Source organism: Passer montanus, unplaced genomic scaffold (assembly GCF_014805655.1).
Source record: "Passer montanus isolate IOZ18808 unplaced genomic scaffold, ASM1480565v1 scaffold4, whole genome shotgun sequence".
Taxonomy (NCBI): Eukaryota; Metazoa; Chordata; class Aves; order Passeriformes; family Passeridae; genus Passer; species Passer montanus.
In genome coordinates, this window is record NW_024368818.1 from 6,888,197 (window position 1) to 6,907,868 (window position 19,672).

At 43.5% G+C, this 19,672-nt stretch overlaps 1 protein-coding gene across 1 annotated transcript; it reads left to right on the forward strand.

The window, feature by feature from the left end:
* The first annotated feature begins 341 nt into the window (after positions 1-341).
* SLN (sarcolipin) lies at positions 342-2,139 on the forward strand. Its single transcript, XM_039718488.1, has 2 exons — positions 342-456; positions 1,496-2,139. The coding sequence occupies exon 2, from the start codon at positions 1,601-1,603 to the stop codon at positions 1,694-1,696; it is 96 nt and encodes a 31-aa protein (XP_039574422.1). The 5' UTR covers positions 342-456; positions 1,496-1,600; the 3' UTR covers positions 1,697-2,139.
* The last annotated feature ends 17,533 nt before the right edge of the window (positions 2,140-19,672 follow it).

Here is a 19,672-nt window from a genome sequence, read left to right on the forward strand (position 1 = left end):
GGAGCTCTGAGCAACCTGGTCTAGTGGAAGATGTCCCGGTCCACAGCAGAGGAATTGGAACTAGATAATTTTTAAGGTTCTTTCCAACCAAAACCATTCTATGATTGCATGAAATTCTGTATCAGTTCCAACTGACTCCCAAGGGATGCACACAGCTCTGCTGTTAGTACAGCACCGTGGCAAAAGAAGCAAATCCACCCACAGAGCCCACTGCACAAACAGCCTTAACCAAATTTGCAGCCCAGCTTAGCCCTTTAAAAATATTTGTGGGGGGTGATGTCAGCACCTGGATTGCAAATGCACTTGTTGGTCTCCACCCTCAGCCTACTTTAGTTCCCACGCAGGGACAGAGCATCCAGACCAAGTGGGAGATAAGCAGAAGCTTGGAGGGAAAAATTATCTGCAGTGACCCAAAGTCCAGAGGCAGAACCACTGGGCTCCATCTACCTCCTCAAGGTAAAGGAACTGGCTTACTTATTAGGTGAGATTTTCTCATGCGCAAGGACATAGAAGGCTGCCAAAACAACTTGAAAATGTAGGAATTAGTTAACTGCAGGCACTAGGCTTTTAATATTTAATCTGCAAACTAAAGTAATTTCAATTGAAACTCTCTGTCTTCATGCTAGTATGGTCCCAAGGCTTCTCATTTGCACCAGAGATGTTACAGCCTAATCTGGTTGTGTAGTTGAAATTCTTTGTCTAGACTTAATGTTTCATTTGTGTAAGTGTTCTTATTTTATTTACATGGTATGCAGAAATTAGTGATATTTGTGATAAAGTATTCTCTTTTCTCTGCATGAACTCCAAAATAATATAAAATTCAAAAATTGCTGTCATAAAGTAAATAAAAGCAATAACCAACAGAAAAGTTTATGAGTACAACTCGAATGGGATTTTTGAAATATGAGACTTTTAGCATTTTTCAATTCAATTTTTCCTTGAAATTTCAGGAAAGGCAGAAGGTTATTGAGAAAGTACTATTTCATCTATGGAAATTACTCACAAAATATGTGAAGTTCTTCAGAAATTAAAATGTATAACCTTAGGTTCTCCTTATACTTTTAATAGTAACAAACAAATTCACATTTATTAATCTTTCTCTATAAAATAATAGCTTGCACTTAATTTCTTAAAAAAATACACCTACAAATATAGGAATTTAAAAACTCTTAACAGTAGTCTATTTACAATGTATACTTGTTGAAATGGGTCTTGGGCATTATTTATGAAAATACTTGCAGAAGACAGTACTGATTTCCACAGACTGCTCACCCCTGTGTACTGTATTTTGGGGTGACACTGGGAACGTTCTTGCTGGAAATCAAAGAAGGTGATAAGCTGACAAAGATGGTTTTTACTTCTTAGCACCCCAGTGCTTACTGACTCCTAGCCACTGAAACAACATTTATTTAGACTGACATAAAAAACTCTGTGGAATTTGCTACCTTCATGCATCTGTCCTTTACATATTTTATTTTTTTATTTTTTTTAACAGCCTGTGACCTGAAGGTTGAGCTCAAGGGCACATTGGAGCAAGTCACCAGAGTCTTTCCTTTGCTCTGCCTGCTGGCCTCTGCTCTCTCCTCATTGCTCCCAAAAAATGGAACGTTCCACACGAGAAATTTGCCTCAACTTCATGGTTGTCCTGATTACTGTGATCCTCATGTGGCTCCTTGTGAAGTCTTATCAGGATTGAAAGACTCTCAGAAACTTTGGAGGTGATTTCAGTGTGTGCCTCCACAGACACCTGCAGCACCCACAGCATGCCACAGCAATTAGCTTTCAGTCAATTGAGGATGTTGTGAACCTTAACTTTTCACTCTCTGTTGCCTGTGCTAATGTTTGTAATGGGTCTGTGATGGTGTAATTCTTTCAGTTTGCAGCTGTAAAGTGTAAGATGCTTAGGAACAGCTTCATGTGGCTGTCTCCTCTGGTAGTTTCTGTGAGTGCTGTACCCCCAGCCCACCATGCTGGCCTGTTTGGCAGCAGTGTTGGGTTCTGGAGGGTGTAAAACTGAAGAGTGTAATGTAAGAACCTGTATTATCCAATGTAAAAGGCATAAACTTGCTTAGCAAAAAGGAATGTGAAACCTCTGTTTCCACTTGCACATTTTGTTTAAATAAAGACCACCTAAAACCATTTATTGGAGCATTCCTTATTCCTCTCCCAACCTGAGCCAATAATAGCTGTGGTACAGTGTGATATGAAAGTGGGGTGGTTTCCTTGCTCCTCCTACTTACATTTCAATTTGTATATTTTAAAAAGTGCTGTAGGATGGAAACTCTGCAGCACAACAGATATGTAACCACATATATGAGCTGTTTGGGTGATTTTTCTGTCAAGAAAGACTTACACACTTGGTGCCTGTGGACACCGGCTTCAAAGAGAGCCTTTGTCCCACTGGGACATCATCAATAATTGCGTTTCTGAAGCTTGATTTTGGGCAGGGATTCCCACAGTTCTATTTTGGCCCGAGCTATTTTTGGAGCAGTGCCTGGAGGGATGAGCCTGGCCAATTGCAGGCGTAGGTTCCTGCTGGCACCCCAGCCCAGCCATGGGCCTTGCCCAGAGCAGAATTCCCTCTGGGTCCAGTGTGGCGTGCCAGGTGTCACGGCACAGCCGTGGCCAGCCTCAGGAGGCTCAGGCGTGACTGTGTCGGGGTTGCTGTGATGGTGTCGTCGCCTGCTAAAACATCTTGAGCCAGCTTGAAGAGCCCACAGTTCCTGGGCTTGTGAAATCAGTAATCAAACTCCTCCTAGGAATTCCCCATCTGTCATTTTAATGGCTTCAGAGAATCAGCATCTTCCACAAAGTACAGCTTCCTGTAGGAAGGCAGTTAAGTATGTGCCGTGATGCTGATACACGTCCCTTTCCCTTCCAGGAGCCTGGAAGGATCAGGCAGCATTGCAGGGCTGTGCTGGGCTACCCAGGTCTTCGATGGTGAGGCAGAGCTGGCCCTCACAGGGACAGGTGGGATTTGGGCCCGAGTTTCAGGGAAAGTGCAAATATTCTGTTAGCACCACTTATTAAGTGTTTGTATCGCTTAGAGTTTGCTAATAAAAGAGCCCTTGCTCTGTGTCATTTGTACTGTCCATCTGGGTTTGCAGTCTTGCAGTTTGTGCCTCTCATTCTCCCAGTCAAGGAATCTCCACTGCAGTGCAATGCTAAAGAGTCACCTCTTGTTTATTCTTGGCTGCAAATGAGCAAACATGCTTCCAGAACTTCTGGGGATAGCAAATTTTCTGGAAAAAAAAGTGCTGAGACATTGACATGAACTTTTGTCAGCAATGGACACAGCCTTTCTCTGCAGCCCACCTTGCACCAGATGCTGCTCTTTTGTCAGTATTGCACATGGTCTGTTTGTGTTCATAAGCTTGGCTGAGACATGCAAGCAGTGGGTAGAGAAGGACATGGAAAATCTATTTTTAAATACCGTGAATACTTGATAATTCAGTATGAAAGATGAGAATCTTTCACTGGCTGTAACTCCCAGAAGAGAGCAATACCATGAGTGAATTGACATTTTTGGGCTCATCCCAGTCTAGCAATGGAAAAACCAGAGGTGTGGTCTTCACTGAACCAGCAGTGGTTCAGAAACAGTTCAAATTGAGCCTAGTGGTTTTCAGATCGCAAGAATCACAGAATGGCTTGGTTTGCAAGGGACCTTAAAGTTCATCTAGTTCCAACTCCCCCTGCCAAGGGACACCTTCCACTAGACCACTCTTTCACTTTAGATCCATCCCCCTTGTCCTATCACTACATGCCCTTGTAGAATGTTCCTCTCCAGCTCTCCTGCAGACCCCTTTAGTTACTGGAAGGTTGTAGAAGGTGTTCCCAAAGTCTTCTCTTCACCAGGCTGAACAGCTCTCTCAGCTAGTCTTCATAGGGGAGGTGCTCCAGGCCACTGATGGTCTTTGTGGCATCCTCTGTACTCGCTCCAGCAGTCCCTGTCCTCCCTGTGCTGGGACCCCAGAGCTGAAACAGCCCTGCAGGTGGGGTCTGAGCAGAGCAGAGGGGCAGAATCCCCTCCCTGGCCCTGCTGCCCACCAGGAGATGCAGCCCAGGACACGTTTGGCTCTCTGGGATGTGAGTGCTCGTGGCTGGGTCACATTCAGTTCTCACTATCTGACGCCTCCAAGTCCTTCTCCTCAGGGATGCTGTCAATGCATTCTTCACCCAGCCAGTATTTGTGCTGAAAGATGCTAAGAAAGTATTCTGGAGTTTGGGCCATCCACAACTTTTAGTCACCATTCTTTTTCAGAGTTGACATGCGTCTGATTTTGACAATATGATTAAGGTAAATAACCTTGAACAAGTTTCTAAAAATGAGAATACCAGCCTAAATGGTTGTCTTTTCAGGCATTTCTAGTTTTCAAGCAGATTTTGAATGAAATAAATTATTTGCATATGTCATTTGCCTGAAACTGAGGAAAAAGACAATTTAACATTTAGTGCCAGATGTTGAGAAGAGACAGCATTTTATAGGTATACAGGCACACTAATGTCAAAGAACCTCAGCCAAATACAGATATGTAAATACAAAATTTCCTAGTTTGAGGGACCTTAATGTAGGTGTTTGGTGTGACCCTTAAGGCTCAAACTCTCTCCATTTCCTTCTTGCTCACCAAAGAATCCCTGGATGAGAGATGGCTTTGTGGAGATGCATGTTGTCATGATTTTCCATCCTTTTGCAGTATAAAGGAGATGGAGAACAACAAAGGACTTTTGGGCTAACAGTTATTTGTCTTTAGTTTTTCAGTCAAATTATTTTAGGCAAAAGTTTCATCAGAACAATACTTCAGTGTAAATGGCTGGTCTAGCCCCTGTAGCCTCCCTGGATAAAGTGTTCCAGTGCTTGACTGTCCTCATAGCAAAATAGGGTTTCCTTATGTTTAAATGTGCTTCCTGCCTTTGAGTTAGTTCCTATTTCCTCTTGTCTTGTTGTTGGGCACACTGAGAAGGGTCTGGCTCTTGTTCATTCCCACCCACCAGGTGTTTACATGCACTGAGAAGACCCCTCTAAGCCTTGTTCAGGCTGAACAGTCCCAGCTCCTTTAGCCTTTTTCATATGTCAGATGCTTCCTCATCTTCATGACCCTTTGCTTTGACCCTCTGCATGTCCCTCTTATACTGGAAAGTCCAGCTCTGGACACAGCATTCCAGACGTGTCTCCAGTGTTGAGCAGAAAAGAAGGATCATCTTCCTCAGTCTACTGGCAATGTTCTGCCTGATGCAGCCCAGGAGGCTCTTTGGCTTCTGCTGCAAGGATCCATTTTTGATTCATGGTCATCCCAGTGTCCCCAGCGATCCTCAGGTCCTCTGCAGAGCAGCTTTCCAGCTGCTTGGCCCCTTGTATGTGCTTGTATGTCAGCATTTGGCACACAAGGAGTATTATACAGCATGTCCAGGACATCAGTGCAGCACAGCTCCTGCCCATGAGGAGGATTGGCCAGATGACACTTTCCCACCCCATCCCTCTGCCATCCCACCTCCTTTGCTAAAGGCACTCTGTGCAGCAGGAGCTGCTCATGATGAACAAAACAGTGGCTGTTCAGGACAGACCTGGCCCAAATGAGGAAATTTTCACTCCGACACCTGAGCATGGATGAATTAGCCACACACAGAACCAGAAGACCAGCAGCAGTCTCTCCATTCACTTTACTGGGCTTTGGATCAGACTGTAGCTACCTAATTCTAAATGTTCAGATTTCAGAAGCTTGACTCTAGGCCTGGTCATTTGGAATTGTGGAGCCCTTAGCACCTCACTCCTGAGAAACTCAAGACATAGGATGTTCAGCATGCTTTTGGGAAAAGTCAGACCACTAGTTTATGGGCCTGGATACCAACCTAGAACAAATTTAGGCACCAAGATTTGCAACTTTGGCTAACCATTAGAATATCATTCAGTGGAGTTTACCAGAATGCTTTTACCAATCCAGTATGTTTTCAGTTGAAACCAGTTTCTCTCTTTTTTTTTTAAAAAAGAAAATAGTTTTTATCAAGGAAAAATAAAATTTGTCAAAGGCAAATGTCATGTATGAAAACTAACTGTGTCCATTTTACTTTTGAATGATGTGCCAAAGCTGTTGTAGGCTGTGTGACCTGTGCCTCCTTCTCCTTTATTGCCCAGGCTCCAGGCCAGGCAGGCTCTTTATCCCATGTGACATAACCAATCACTCTCATGATGTGCTACCTCCAAGCCACAAGGTAGGAAATTGTCATGAAATGAGAGAGAGGTGAGTAGGGGGAAAAGAAGTGGCTGACATCAAGGATCTGCATGTGCTACTTCGTAAGTGGATTGATTACAAACATTTTCTTAGTGACATTTTTTTAGTTTGCAAAGATTTACTCAAAATTCTGTTTTCTGTGGGGAAAAAACATGGCACACTCTGTAAGCTCTGTGTTCAGCAGATGGAAATATATAACATGAAATGTGTAAGTGCTGTGTATGTGTTCAGCAGATGACAAAGAAAAAGAAGAAGAAAACTCAAAACCTGGGTTCTCAGCCTTATCAAGGCAGCATTCCTGTGTATGCACAGAATCTTTCTCTGGGTCATGCCAAAAAAAATATGAAGCATAAATAACTTCCTCGCTATGTAGCAAGTCCAGCTCAGTTCTATTTATACAACTGCATTTGGAAGCGTGCCAGAGGCAATAGATGCCCTTGCAATTCAAGAAGAACTTGGCACAATCATAATCTATATTTTGCTGGTGCAGTGAGCTAGAAGGGATCAAGAAGACTGACAGGTGCTGCCTCTCTGGGCTGCCATTGCGGGGGCTCCTAAATCACTCTTCACCTGCACAGCTGAGCTGGTTTGCCCCCTGTGTGCTGGGTTTACCCACGGATTAGCGGGTCTGAGCTGGAAAAGCCTTTGGCACGTTTCTCAGGGCCACATACAGCTGCTGCTCAAGCCAATCAGGCGCCCTGACCTCCCAGCTTAACAGTTCAGCTGGCAGCTTCTGCAGAGAGATGACAGTGTTGTCAAGCAGGCTCTGCTATGCTTATCAGCTAATGCCAATCTCTACTCACACTGGGCTGACCTGTGAGGGAGTGCAAAGAAGCATAAATTCATATATGAAAGGAGGGGGGTCATCTTATCCCACTATGCTGTGTTCCACTTGTACTTTCCAGTTCTTGGCTGTAGTGGGTGGATGAAGGAGATGAGTAATAATGTGGTTTTGGCAGCAGTTGTTAGGTAAATGTAGATTCATGCTTCCTTCTTCTACAGCTTGTATGGCAGGGCCCAGGAAGGTTTTTGTATGTGCCTAGATGTGCCTTAATCTTTCGGCTTTGCATTTATGCCTCTTGGTGTACACAGATGAGCAGCCAGAGCTGTGCCTCTCTTCCAAATGTCTATTTTCCTTGTGTTTCAATCTGCCCTCTTGGGAAGCAGTTTTGTGGGTTTTGTCTCAGCCTTGTGGTCAGAGATGTACACAGTCTAGCAGAATAATGTCCTGCCCTGTTCATGTCTGCTCCACCCTGCTGTCCCTGCCACGTGTATGAAGGCCTGGAGCAAGTGTGGCTCAGGTGACCTGAAGATCAAATTGATGGGGTCAGGATATTCATGGTGATCCAGGTATCTAAGTTGCTCAGGAGGGACTTAATCCCTTATGGATATGTGACTTGAGAGGAGAGCTCCTGGAGAAGATCCTACCTTATGCTTATAGAAATCTGCATAGTTTTACATGCACATGGCATTTGTGTGGGCTTGCACATCACTGTGACAGCCTGGCCCAGATGCATCACCCAAAATATCTAGTGGGAGTGACCCAATTCCTTAATCAAAACTACGGGACACATTGAGCAATAAATAATCTAGGATGGATTTTGCATGTACTTCTTTTCCCTGCTGTATTCAACCCTTTTGCTGCTCAGCTTGTTGCTCTCAGACATCTCTTGGCATAGCTAAAAGCAGGAACATAATTTTTTCATACTTCCAGCACAGTTTCATTGGTAACTGCCAGTTCCAGCAGGACTGACCTGAGTTAGGCAGGATCTGCTTTGGTTTACTGCAAGCCATTTATTTCCCCAGTGTGCTCCAGTGGAGCTGGGGCTGGTTATATCAGACAAGGATCTGCCCCTCTGTGTCTCTCTGGCTCTGATCTGCCCTCTACAGAGCTCTGTTTTAGCATCACCTGGAAGAGATATGCCAGAAGTAGCTTTAGATCTTCCACTTCAACACAATTTTCAACAAAAGAATTTCACTATAAGCAGTATTAACTAACACTTTAATGAAGCTATTATTCATAAACAGTATGCTCTATTCCTGTATTTCAAACTATGCTTTTCAAATTGCAAGGTTCTAAAACCTATTTGGCTTGGAACAAAATAAGTAATAGCAATTAACTGGGTTTAATAGACTTCTTTTGCAAAAGACTTGTTTTTACAATTTAGAACAGAATTTTATTCTATTCTATTTCAAATAGAATTTTAAATCTAGCCTATTTTTTAAAGTGGTTTAAATCTAAGTGAAGTCAGAAGATAGAAAGCATTGAAACACTAAGCCTTGTTTTTCTTTTCTTTTTTCATTCTAGGATACTTCCCTACTTAATGATACCTCTGGGTACTTCAGCTGCATTTTTATCTGTGTATCAAGAAAACTGTGAAACTGAAAATGTCTCATCAGATACAGTCAATTTCATGTAATAATGAGGCTAAATAAAGTATACTGTGAGATTAATAAATGGGAAATGATACCCGTTGTCCCCATGTCAACAGATTAATAAGTGGGAACTTATATCTCTTGTCCCAGAGTCCTTTTTGAAGCCTTGGTGGGAGTTTTGGCTCTTCTCTCTTCTGAGGCTGCACTCAGCTGAGCACTGAAATTACTGAAAACTCCCTTTCAGGCTTGGGGAAAGCTTGTCTGCATAAACAGCCAGCTCCAAATGTGTAGTGCTCAGCTAATAGATTTAAATAATACCATTCTGCATTCCCTGACATGGAACAGAGTGAAAGTCAATGAAATTCAGATGGGAAAAAGAAAAAAACAATCAGAAATTTCAACAAATAAAGGCCAATTTAACCAGAAATAGAAAAAGACCATAGGACATGGTGTTAATGCAAATATCTGAAAGACAACAATGACAATATCAGTAAAGAAGCTGCAGTATGCATTAAAGAAATATTTATCAAAATAAACTCACTGTTAAAAATATATATATATATAATAACCCTCCAGCCTGACATTTCAAAAATAGGAAAAGCACAATTAGGACTAAAGTGTCAACCAGAATGAGACACCAGGGAGGCTGTAAGGCAGAAAGCACTGTGGCCATAGGAAACTCCAGCTTCACACCGCCTCCACAAAGTGGGAAAATGTCAAACTGGTCTCTCATTCCCGTTACATTTTTTAGCAACATAAATTATTTCCCCTTGGGCAGTCAGACATCACAGAAGGAGGAGCCATGCAGCCATTAACAGGACACAGAATCAGGATCAAATGTTACCTTTGTAGAATGATGGTGTGACAGTGACCACAATGTACACGAGGGAAACTTCCTTGTGGGACTAGGACAGCTGAAAGAAAATCAGCAAAGCACAGGGAGGAGTTATGAATAAAATACTACTGCTTAAAACATAGATAATATATCTACATTGGCAAAACTGAAAAGAACTCAGAAAAGTTAAATAAAAGGTTGTAAGGAGGCCAAGAAAACTGTTGATTAACAGCACAGCAGATGCATTAAAAGCTAAAAATAAAATACATCAGAAGCAGGCAACCTGCCAGGAGACTGCAGGGTTTGCAGATGATAGATACAGAGCAGCAGCACTCAGAAAATATGTTTGGTATAGGAAAGGTATATTAATTACCTGCAGCAGTGCTCACTGTAGAAGGAATTAGGAGAGTTTCCATGCTAGAACTTACATCTGCAGGTGATGAGTAATGGCCTGAACTGATGGGCCAGAAGCCAATAGCATGAGCAGTGATATATCAGCAGGACCAGATGATGTTCACCCAGTGATTCTAAAGGAGCTTGGATATGAAATTGCCTGCCAAGTTACTGTAGAGTGTAACTTAGTGCTCACATCAGACTGGTACCAGAGAAAAGGGAGGTGGCAGATGAAATATCAGTTTTTAAGAGGACTGCAGAGGACAGCTGGGCAGTTACAGACCAGGAAGCTCCATTTGCAAAAAAAAAAACCAAACCACAGAAAACCAGACAGAAGGCAAAGGCACATAATTGCCTTGGGTTGTCAAGCATTGGAACAGGCTGCCCAAGGAAGTGGTGGAATCAACATCTCTGTTGGTATTTAAAAATTGTGTAGATGTGGCACTTGGGGACATGGTTTAGCAGTGGACTAGGCAATGCTGGGTTAATGGTTGGAGCTGATGATTTTAAAGGTCTTTTCCAATCTAAGCAATTCTACAGTTCTATGAATCTAAGTGGAAAAGTGGGCAAGGCATTCTGCAAAGGGAAATCCTGCCCTTGGCATCTATTACAATTCTGAAACAATAAAATGTGCCAATCACTGTGTTTTAAAAACCGCAAACTGTGATGGGAGAGAAAGGGGAGTTGTCCCTTTAACTGGGTGAAAGATGGAAAGAGAGTGGCAGTGAACAGCGAGATTGCATAACAAAAGGAGGTTCACAAGAGACTGTGTTGTTTAATGTATTTACAGGAAAAGCAGAAGGATTGCGAAATTTTCTGGTGGTATAAATGCTGTAGATGAGGGGTTGCAGAAAGTCATCTGAATGCCAAATCATAAGTGATAAAATGGTAGATAAAGTTAAAAGTTGAAAAATGTGAAGGAGGATACATAGGGAGAAAGAAAATTCCAACACAAAATAATGAGCTCAACAGACACTGGCATACAGGAAAAATCTAGGAATAACTGCAGAAAGTTCCCTGAACACATCAGCTCCATGGTCAGTGTTGGAAAAATTGCAGAGGGCAATAAAATAATAAAAAGCATTGTAACAGTTTTGACTTGAGAAGAAATTTGGTAGACATAGATCCCTTTACCTTGAAGAAAAAGGTAACTGAAGAAAAGACATGAGTAATAGCAAATAAAGGCAAAAAGACTGGCTATTTGCAGTCTCCCAGGCCATCAAATAAATTGCAAACATAATAGCGACATATAAAATGAAGAAAGGCATTTCACAAAGCAAAACTGAAGTGTAAAACTCAAAAGTACAAGATGTTTTGAAAGAAAACAGAACAGATATGTTTGAATGTTTAGACAAATCTGCAGAAGGAGAATAAAAGACATTGAGACCTGACAAATATGAGGATAGGCTTCCTGGCTCCACAGGAAGCTGAACCCACAGGCTGCTAAATCTCAGTAGGTATTCTGAAGAGTTATTGCACCTTGTTTCACCTATCATCAGGGCACCAATGTGACCAGCCCCAGCAGCAGACCCCAGGCACCTCACTGGGAATGGAGGTGGGCCAAATATGACAAAGGAAGATTGTTAACAGCCTTCAAATACATACAACATAACAGCAAAGAAGAAAGAAAAAACTTTTCCTTGCACACAAAGTAATGGGTTTGGATGTTAGCAATGGAGACTTTGGAGTAGTTTTCTTAATCTGACTAATGTCTGGTGTAGTTGATTACTACGCTACGGTTGAGAGATGTGGGGTTACCAATGTCAAGAGATGCTGCCAGTGGCCCCAGGGAATGGGTTCAAGAATCCATCAGGAATACTTTATAACCACTGTCCTAGCTTGGAGAGGGATACTACCTCTTAAGAAGATCCTAAGAAAACAAATATCAAAGGCTTCTTTCAGAGTTAAGAGGCCGTCCCAGCCTGGCTCAATGAGGAGGAAGACATTTTACAATGGAGAGAAATGAAAGTTGCTGTAGTTTGCTTACAGGAGCAAACAAGGAGATGTGAATAGACCTATCTGCACTTGCCTTTATGGAATTTAGGAATTATTTAGGTGACTCAGACCAGTGTTTCACAGCATGGAAAGTGCTTCCCTCAGGGAAGACAAATGCCACACTGATTTTATTCCCTCCAGGCTGCTCCTGTCACTTTGGGATCTCTCAGGTCTGAAGTGCAGGGTCCTTGGCAGACTATCCCCAACCTGAGGGAATTCACAACAGCCAACTCCTATTCAGGAAACTCTTGATAGAATAGAATAGTAAATTATTTCAAGTTGGAAGGGGACCCATAAGGCTCATCGAGTCCAACACCCTGCTACTTGCAGCAATACGTAAAACTAAACCACATGGCCAAGAGCATTGTCCAGCCTCTCCGTGAACTCTGACAGGCAAACTGAGCGAAAAATCACCCCGTACAGATCCAAAGCCCTGAAGGGCATGGCCTCAACACGACTGCCAAGCTCTGAATTCCGTCAGAAACTCAACTAAAATGTATCTAATTGTATTAACAGGGCCCAGCGCTCCCCGTCGGTGGCGCCGGGAGCGCGGCCGGCCCGGGCGCTGTCCAGGGTGCTGCAGCCGCGGCGCTTCGCCTGCAGCGGCAGCGCCCGGGCTGGGAGAGACGCTGGCACCCGGACAAGAGGGTTGTCCACAACCTTTGGTTATCTTTTAGAACAAGAACAGAAATGTCGTGCTTTTACCCCAGAACGGTCCTTGGTTATAACGCAGAGGGATCAACTGGAAGGCAATTACTAATAGAATCACCTGAGTTGAAAGGGATCCACAAAGATCACCGAAGACCAACTTCTTTCCCTGCACAGGACGACCCCAAGAGTCACACCATGTGCCTCAGAGCATTTTACAAGTTCTTCTTGAGGTCTGTCAGGCTTGGTGTGACCACTTCCCTGGGGAGTCTGTTCAGTGCCCAAACACCCTCTGGGTGAAGAACCTGTCCCTGACAGCCAACCTGAACCTCCTCTGACACAGCTCCAGGCCATTCCCTTGGGGCCTGGCACTGCTCACCACAGAGAACAGATCAGTGCCTGCCCCTCCTCTTCCCTTCACAAGGAAGCTGCAGACTGCAATGAGGTTTCCCCTCAGTCTCCTCTTCACCAGGCTGAACAGATCGAGTGACGCTTGTGGCTCTTCATACGGCTTCCTCTCTAGACCTTTCACCATCATAATGGCTATCGACTCACTATAATGTGAGGCTGTTCATAAAAATGTTAGTGCTTATGGATTAGAAGTGGTCTTTTGTGTTTTTGGGTTTGTTTTGTTGTTTCCCCCCCCTTATTATTTAAAATTCATTGTGAAGTCAGACATCAGTGGTGAAGACTTTGGTTGTGGGGGCCTTAAAAGAAAAAAAGTTTTGAATGGGGAGTGAGACTTTGGTTTTGAGGAGATAAGAATGCAGGTGAAAAAATAAGCAAGGAAGCAAAATCCAAAGGTGTCAATTGTATGATGGTTAACTAGTTAGAAACTAGAAAAAGTGCCAGGCATTAAACAGAGGAAGTGCCCCCGCTGACAGTGATATCTGACTTTCTGTGTTTGTGGTTTAGCCCCACATGGCAACTCAGCACCCCAGTCACTCCTTCATCCCCCCAACAGTGGGATGAAGAAGGAAATCAGAATGGCAAAATCAAGAAAAGTCATGGGCTGAGATAAAGACAGTTTAATAGGAAAAGAAAAACCCTCACACACAAACAAAACAAAATAAGGAATTAATTCACCACTTCCCACAGGCAAGTAGATGTTTAGCCATCTCCAGGGAAGGGATCCATCACTTCATGCTTATTTGGGAAGACAAACTCCATCACTCCAAGCATCCCCATTACCTCTTTCTTCTCTCAGCTTTATATGCTGATTATGATTCCATATGATCTGGAATACCTTGTTGGTCCCAACTCTGCCCCCTTCCAACTTCTTGTGCACCCCCAGCCTACTCACTGATGGCTTGGTGCAAGCTGTTCTCAGCAATAACAAAAATACCTCTGTATTATCGGCTCTCTTTCAAGCACAGATCCAAAACACAGCCCTGTAGTAGCTAGTATGAAGAAAATTAACTCAACCTCAGACAAAATTGGCACAGATGTTGCTTAAAGGTCAGATTTTAAGTGTTGCAGGATGATGGGGATGTGATAGGTTTAAGCAAGATGAGACATGGTATTCCATATTCAGTATATATATACACAGAAAACCACAAAATGCAGCCATGTCAGAGAAGTGGCTGCTTCAGCAGCTGAGACAAAACAACGGGATCATAACCAAAATTTGTGTTTGCCAACTAGAAACCATGATATTTCATTCTCAGATGGTATTCTACTTGTCTTTTGGTGAAAGCATCCTCATGGCTGAAGCAGGAAAGGAGAGCATGGAGAATTCAGGCCTCTCCCATGCACTGGCATATCTGAAACCTGCATTATTTTGCATGGCACCTCCTTTTCCTCAAATGTGACAAGTAGGTGTTATTTGTCCATGTACAAGGATTTTGTGAAACTGAATTCCTTATGATGGGCAAAGCATTGCTTGTCCTTGGTGGAGCATGGCTAGTGGGACTCAGTCACATGACAGCAGCCAGCTGAGATACACTGATATTTTGTAGGCTTGTTAACAAAAAAATTTGCTCTCTCTAAACCACAATATTTTTCCCATTACAGTGTTTGTTGCAGAGAGTTTAATATGAAGAAAATGAAGATATGGTAACTGCTTTGATCCCAAGGGCAGCAGTGAGCCAACGTGTCCTGGAGTTATCTCCTGGCACAGTTCAAGAGTGATGTAGTAGTCCCACTGCTTGTGCAGGTAACTCATCACTCTGCAGCCCCCAACTGCAATGGGTATTTCAGGCTTACCTTTTTCCTAGACAGGTTAATGGTCTTATGAATGTTTTCACCTGTGTTGATATCCGTCTCTGAAGTTTAGGCACTTGATATTAGGGTTATATTTGTTAAATTTTCAGTAACATCACAGATGACCTAACCCAAATGACAGAGGCAACATTGCCTCCCAGGGTGATCTACCCCAAAGGCAATTCTCTCTCTTTGGGGAAGAGAATTTCTAATTCTCATCACTCAGATGTCTAGGAGCTGTCATTGCTGTGCCTAAAAAATAATGGAACAGAACTGTGACATAGAAGTTAATCACTATTCTGTATAAACCTCAAAGGCAGTGATTATAGACATGCATAATAAATTGAAGAGGATCACAAAAGATACTCTTTCTAGACAGTGATGTTTGATACTTTATTCTCTATTCTTAACTTGCACCTATATGTAAAATGAAGTGCCAGTATCTGTCTTTGATTTGCAGTTCAGACAGCTCCAAAAGGCAGGTTCCCACCATCTATCTTTATCTTTCAGATCTCAGCTGGAATTAGAAATTAGTTTAGTGCTCCAAAAGCACTGATATTTCACACAAGGAGAAAGTCACTGGCAAGCTTTTCAAATAGTCTCTAAGGATATGAATGCTTAGTATACCCATTAATACAAGGGCACTCACACCAGCGATCAAGGAAGGCTTTCTGACCCACTCCGTGTTGCCAGATGAAAAATCATCTACACCTGGAGAGCTAACACAATGCTTATTCTTTAAAACCCGCTGGCCTATGGAACTGCACAGTGCCCATTGTGTAGGGAGACCTGGAAAGCAACCAGCCCCAATTCTGCCAGCTTCTACTAGTTCACTGATCATTCAGGTGTGACTTTGTGCTGACCACCAGGGACCACCAAAGAGACCCCCAGCACAGAACACATGTGTAAAGGGGAGGGAAATATGTCAATGATTTCAGGGAAATGACTATCATATATATATGTATCATATATGTATTCTGGGGCAATCAGTGAATATGTGTGTGAAATACAGCATAAAACCAGGAGCTCTCCTGTACTCAGCATGCACGGTATTTCAAAGGAAATATTCCCTCATGCCTTCTGACAGATAAAGAATGCCTCAGTATTACATTGGTGTTAAGGAGTTTATTTTATTTTTACTGATGTTTGCTTACAGCTAGATAGTTGATGTTCACATCTCCCTCAGACCTGTCTTTTTATTCAGCAAATGAAGGAGAGTACTGTGCTGGAATTATAACTTTTTGCCAGGGCTCAGGATCCCCTGTTCTTTGCTGTTGCTGGATTCATTTCTTCCAGTCAGGTTTGGAACCAGTGTAAATTTGCTGAGTTTCACAGCTGGCAGATATGATTTACACTAACTGAGTCTGGTCCCAGGCACGGACAAAACAACTCCTGAAAACCCCTGTTCTATTCTGCAAGACTGAAAAAGCTGATTCCCCCTGGAGAGAACCTGGTGGGAGGCAGAGGGTGCTTAAGGGGCAGAACAACCCCATGCACTGTCAGCAGCTAACTAGAAAAGAAGCCCTGGCTTGTCCATGCAGCCACATGCTCATGTCCCTTTCCCACAGCCCTCAAGTCAGGCACAAAGCACTTGGAGACAGCAGCCTTGACACAGCCAAGCTTAGAGCAGCTTTCCTACTTTCCTACCCTGGTGTCACAGTGGCCTCCTCCAAGCTGGGCCAGGGCATGGCAGGGGGAGGAGGCTCACCAGGTCAGGACATTCCAGGGCAGCCTGCTCAGACCTCTGCTCCCACTGTTCTTTTTCTGCTCTTTTTTGCCCACAGAGCTATGGAGAAGTGACATTCACATCCTCTGCAAAATGGCTTGCTGACAAAAGTGTGAGAAGGACCAGTGGGCCAGAGGCATGGGAACTGGAGGTGATATGTGCCAGCTGGCTTAAATTCAAACCAACCAGCCAATGTGAATGGAAAACTGAGACAGTGAAGAGGCAAATGGTGGCTAATCACAACAGCTCAAAGGAACATGTGAGACCATCCAGAGCCAAGTCAGCATCACAAATTCCCCTATCAAAGAGAGACAGCATCCTTGGGTCTTCTGCCCCTTTGGTGTTCCCCATCCAGTACATCAAGCAGAGGCAGATTTTCAGGGGTGAGCAGGCAGGTTTCATAGGCTGATGTGCCAAGAAGCACTTTCTAAATTTGAGGAACAATCCAATCTTGTCTCTGGGCTATGACCAAGGTCCCCACTTTGGTCCTTATCCTCCTCTCAGGGCTTTACATCGAGACTATGTTATATCATGTTGATACTTCCTGACTAGTCTCTTTTGAGAGTCACAGACTTTGTTCTCATGTGTGGTAGGCACTAGGTATCCTAGAATAATAGAATGGCCTGGATTGGAAGGGACCCTAAAGTTCATCTGGTTCTAATCATCTGCTATGGGCAGAGACACCTTTGTCTAGACCATGTTGCTCAAAGCCATATCCAACCTGTCCTTAAACACTTCCAGGGATGGGCCATCCACAAATTCTCTAAGCAACCTGTTCCAGTGGCTCACTACCCTCACAGTAATGAATTTCTTCCTAATATTTAACGTAAACCTTCCCTCTTTTAGCGGGAAGCCATTCCCCCTTGTCCTGTCACTATGTTCTCTTGTGAGTAGCCTCTCCATCCTGTAGATCCCTTCAGGTACTGAACAGCAGCAATTAGGTCACCCCAAAGCTACTCTTTTCCAGGCTGAACAATCCCAATTCTCTCAGCCTTTCTTCATAGAGGAAGAGCTCTCCATCCCTTTAATCAATCATCCTGGTGTCCCTCCTATGAACTTGCTCCAACAGTTCCGTGTCCTCCCTGTGTTGAGGACCCCAGAGCTCGATGCAGTGCTCAAGCTGGGGTCTCCTCTGTCTGTCCTCATTTCCAGTGTCACAGTGCCATGCCCTGTTGTTCTTGGGTTAGGTTTTTCAGTCACCTGCATGTGTCTTCCTTGGTTACCCTTTCAGTTGGGTGATACTGCCTGTAAACATACAACAGGCAACCCAATGTCTCTTTTTTCCAGCTCCTCTTGTGCTGCTCTGCTTCGCTGAGCTGCCAGCTGTGCTAGTGTGCATTGGCCTTGTGCCTCCCCATCCTGCTACCCTCCCTCATACCAAGCTGTAAGCTTTTTGGGGAATACACCACCGATGGTTTTGGCAGTCCTTCAGCACAGTGGAGCCCAGGCCTAGTAACCAGCCCTCTGCCCTTCCTCATAGCTCCTTTGGAGTTTAGCTGCTGTACCCAGTTCTTCCTTGGAGGTTTTAGAGCTGAATCTCTTTTCTAATTATAGTTCTATATAGAGTAGAACAGTTTCCTTTGCTAGAATATGTAATGACCTGATTTCTTTGTGCACTGCTCACAGGGGGAAGCACAAAGCCTGTCCTACTATATTCCTATAGGATCTGGTAGGAAGAGTCCTGTCTAATCATTGGCAAGTCTTACAGAAAACTTGCTTTGCCGCAAACCAAGGAAAACAATGAATAATTCATTTCCTTATCCATTTCAGGATTGTTTTCTGCAAAACATCTATTTTAATAATTTATGTGATTTTTAGCTGCACCATGCTGCAGATGCAAGAGTACAGAGGGGAACCCTACTGTTTGTCTCAGTGTAGCCTAGAGAATTCATTAGTGCAAAATTTGAGCTCCCATTGGAACAATTTCCAAGTGAGGACTGAAAGGTGGAAATCAGGGTAGTTAACAGGATTCAAAGTAGAACAATTCTCCGAAAATCACAGTTCCAGAGGAGTCTTCCTGTGATGACAAAATGATCATGATGATGTCAAAATGTTGATGATGTCAAGCTTATTAAGAATCAGCTGGGGGACAGAAGCAAGTACAATAAGAGTTACCATCTTTTCTGGTGTGTATACAGAGTTTCCCTGTTTCCCCAACAGCACTTGCCAAAGACATGACCTGAACAGTTACAGAATTGCTCTCCAGTTACTATTCCAGGCTGCAACTGATTCCTGCCTTGGTCAGATCCATCCAAGTGGTGGAGCTGTGGACTGAGGTTTCCCCTAGAGCTCGGGCAGGAATGACAACAATCTGCAATACCACACTAGGGGACAACCAGCAAAGCTAGTAGTCACTCCTGTGGATGGGTCAAAAGTCTCTGGTCACATTCTGACAAAAAAGGGACAGGTCAGCAAATGACATGTTAAAAGCTAATCACAATCCATGAAGGGAGGGATAAAGAAAGAAATTATGATTCCTCATAAAGGAAGCCAATGTATTATGATGCTACCAGTGATTCTTTGGGCCAGTAGAGGCATATCTGGGTTCATTGACCTCAGCATCAGCACTCTGTTCCCATACATCCTGTTCCACCTAACAGCACTTATTTCAGCTGGGGACATGCTGAAAATGCCCTGCTTGCAGCAAAGTGTTTCAGCCTGCTAAGTCATCACCAGCTGTCTGTGCCCCATAGGGCACACAGTGGGCACAGGTGCTTTTAAAGATTGCTCTTTCATTTAAAAAAAGACAATCAATTAATCTTCTTTACCCTCTAAATGACATGAAATTTTTCAATTGAGCTTCAGTGCTGCTCCAGGAAACAGTCAGGAGATACAATTGTCCAAAGCAAGTCATATAGATAAGGTAGACCTTATTTGCTTCTAAAAATAGTACATAGAAATACCACCAGCACCAGCATTTGAAAAACTACCTTCCAAAAGAGCCAATTAAAAGTGCAGTAAAAATATTTCTCCTTCCCTCAAAGAATAGAAAAGCTACAAGCCGAAGAGTTTCAGGAAGCTGGAGCACCACTTGCTCTCCTCCTGGCTGTCATCAACCCTCCAGGCACAGATCCTGTTGGCTCTCACAGCCCCAGCTCCACAGATGCTGGCTGAGCACCAAGGTTGCTGAAGACAAGTTCGTGTCCACCTATGTTGTTGAAGGAGCCCTGGTAGCAATTTCAACACACATTAGCTGGGATAAGACAATGCTGTGCTATGGGAAGTGCTTGAATCTGCAACAGAGGAATATAGGCACCATTATATAGGATG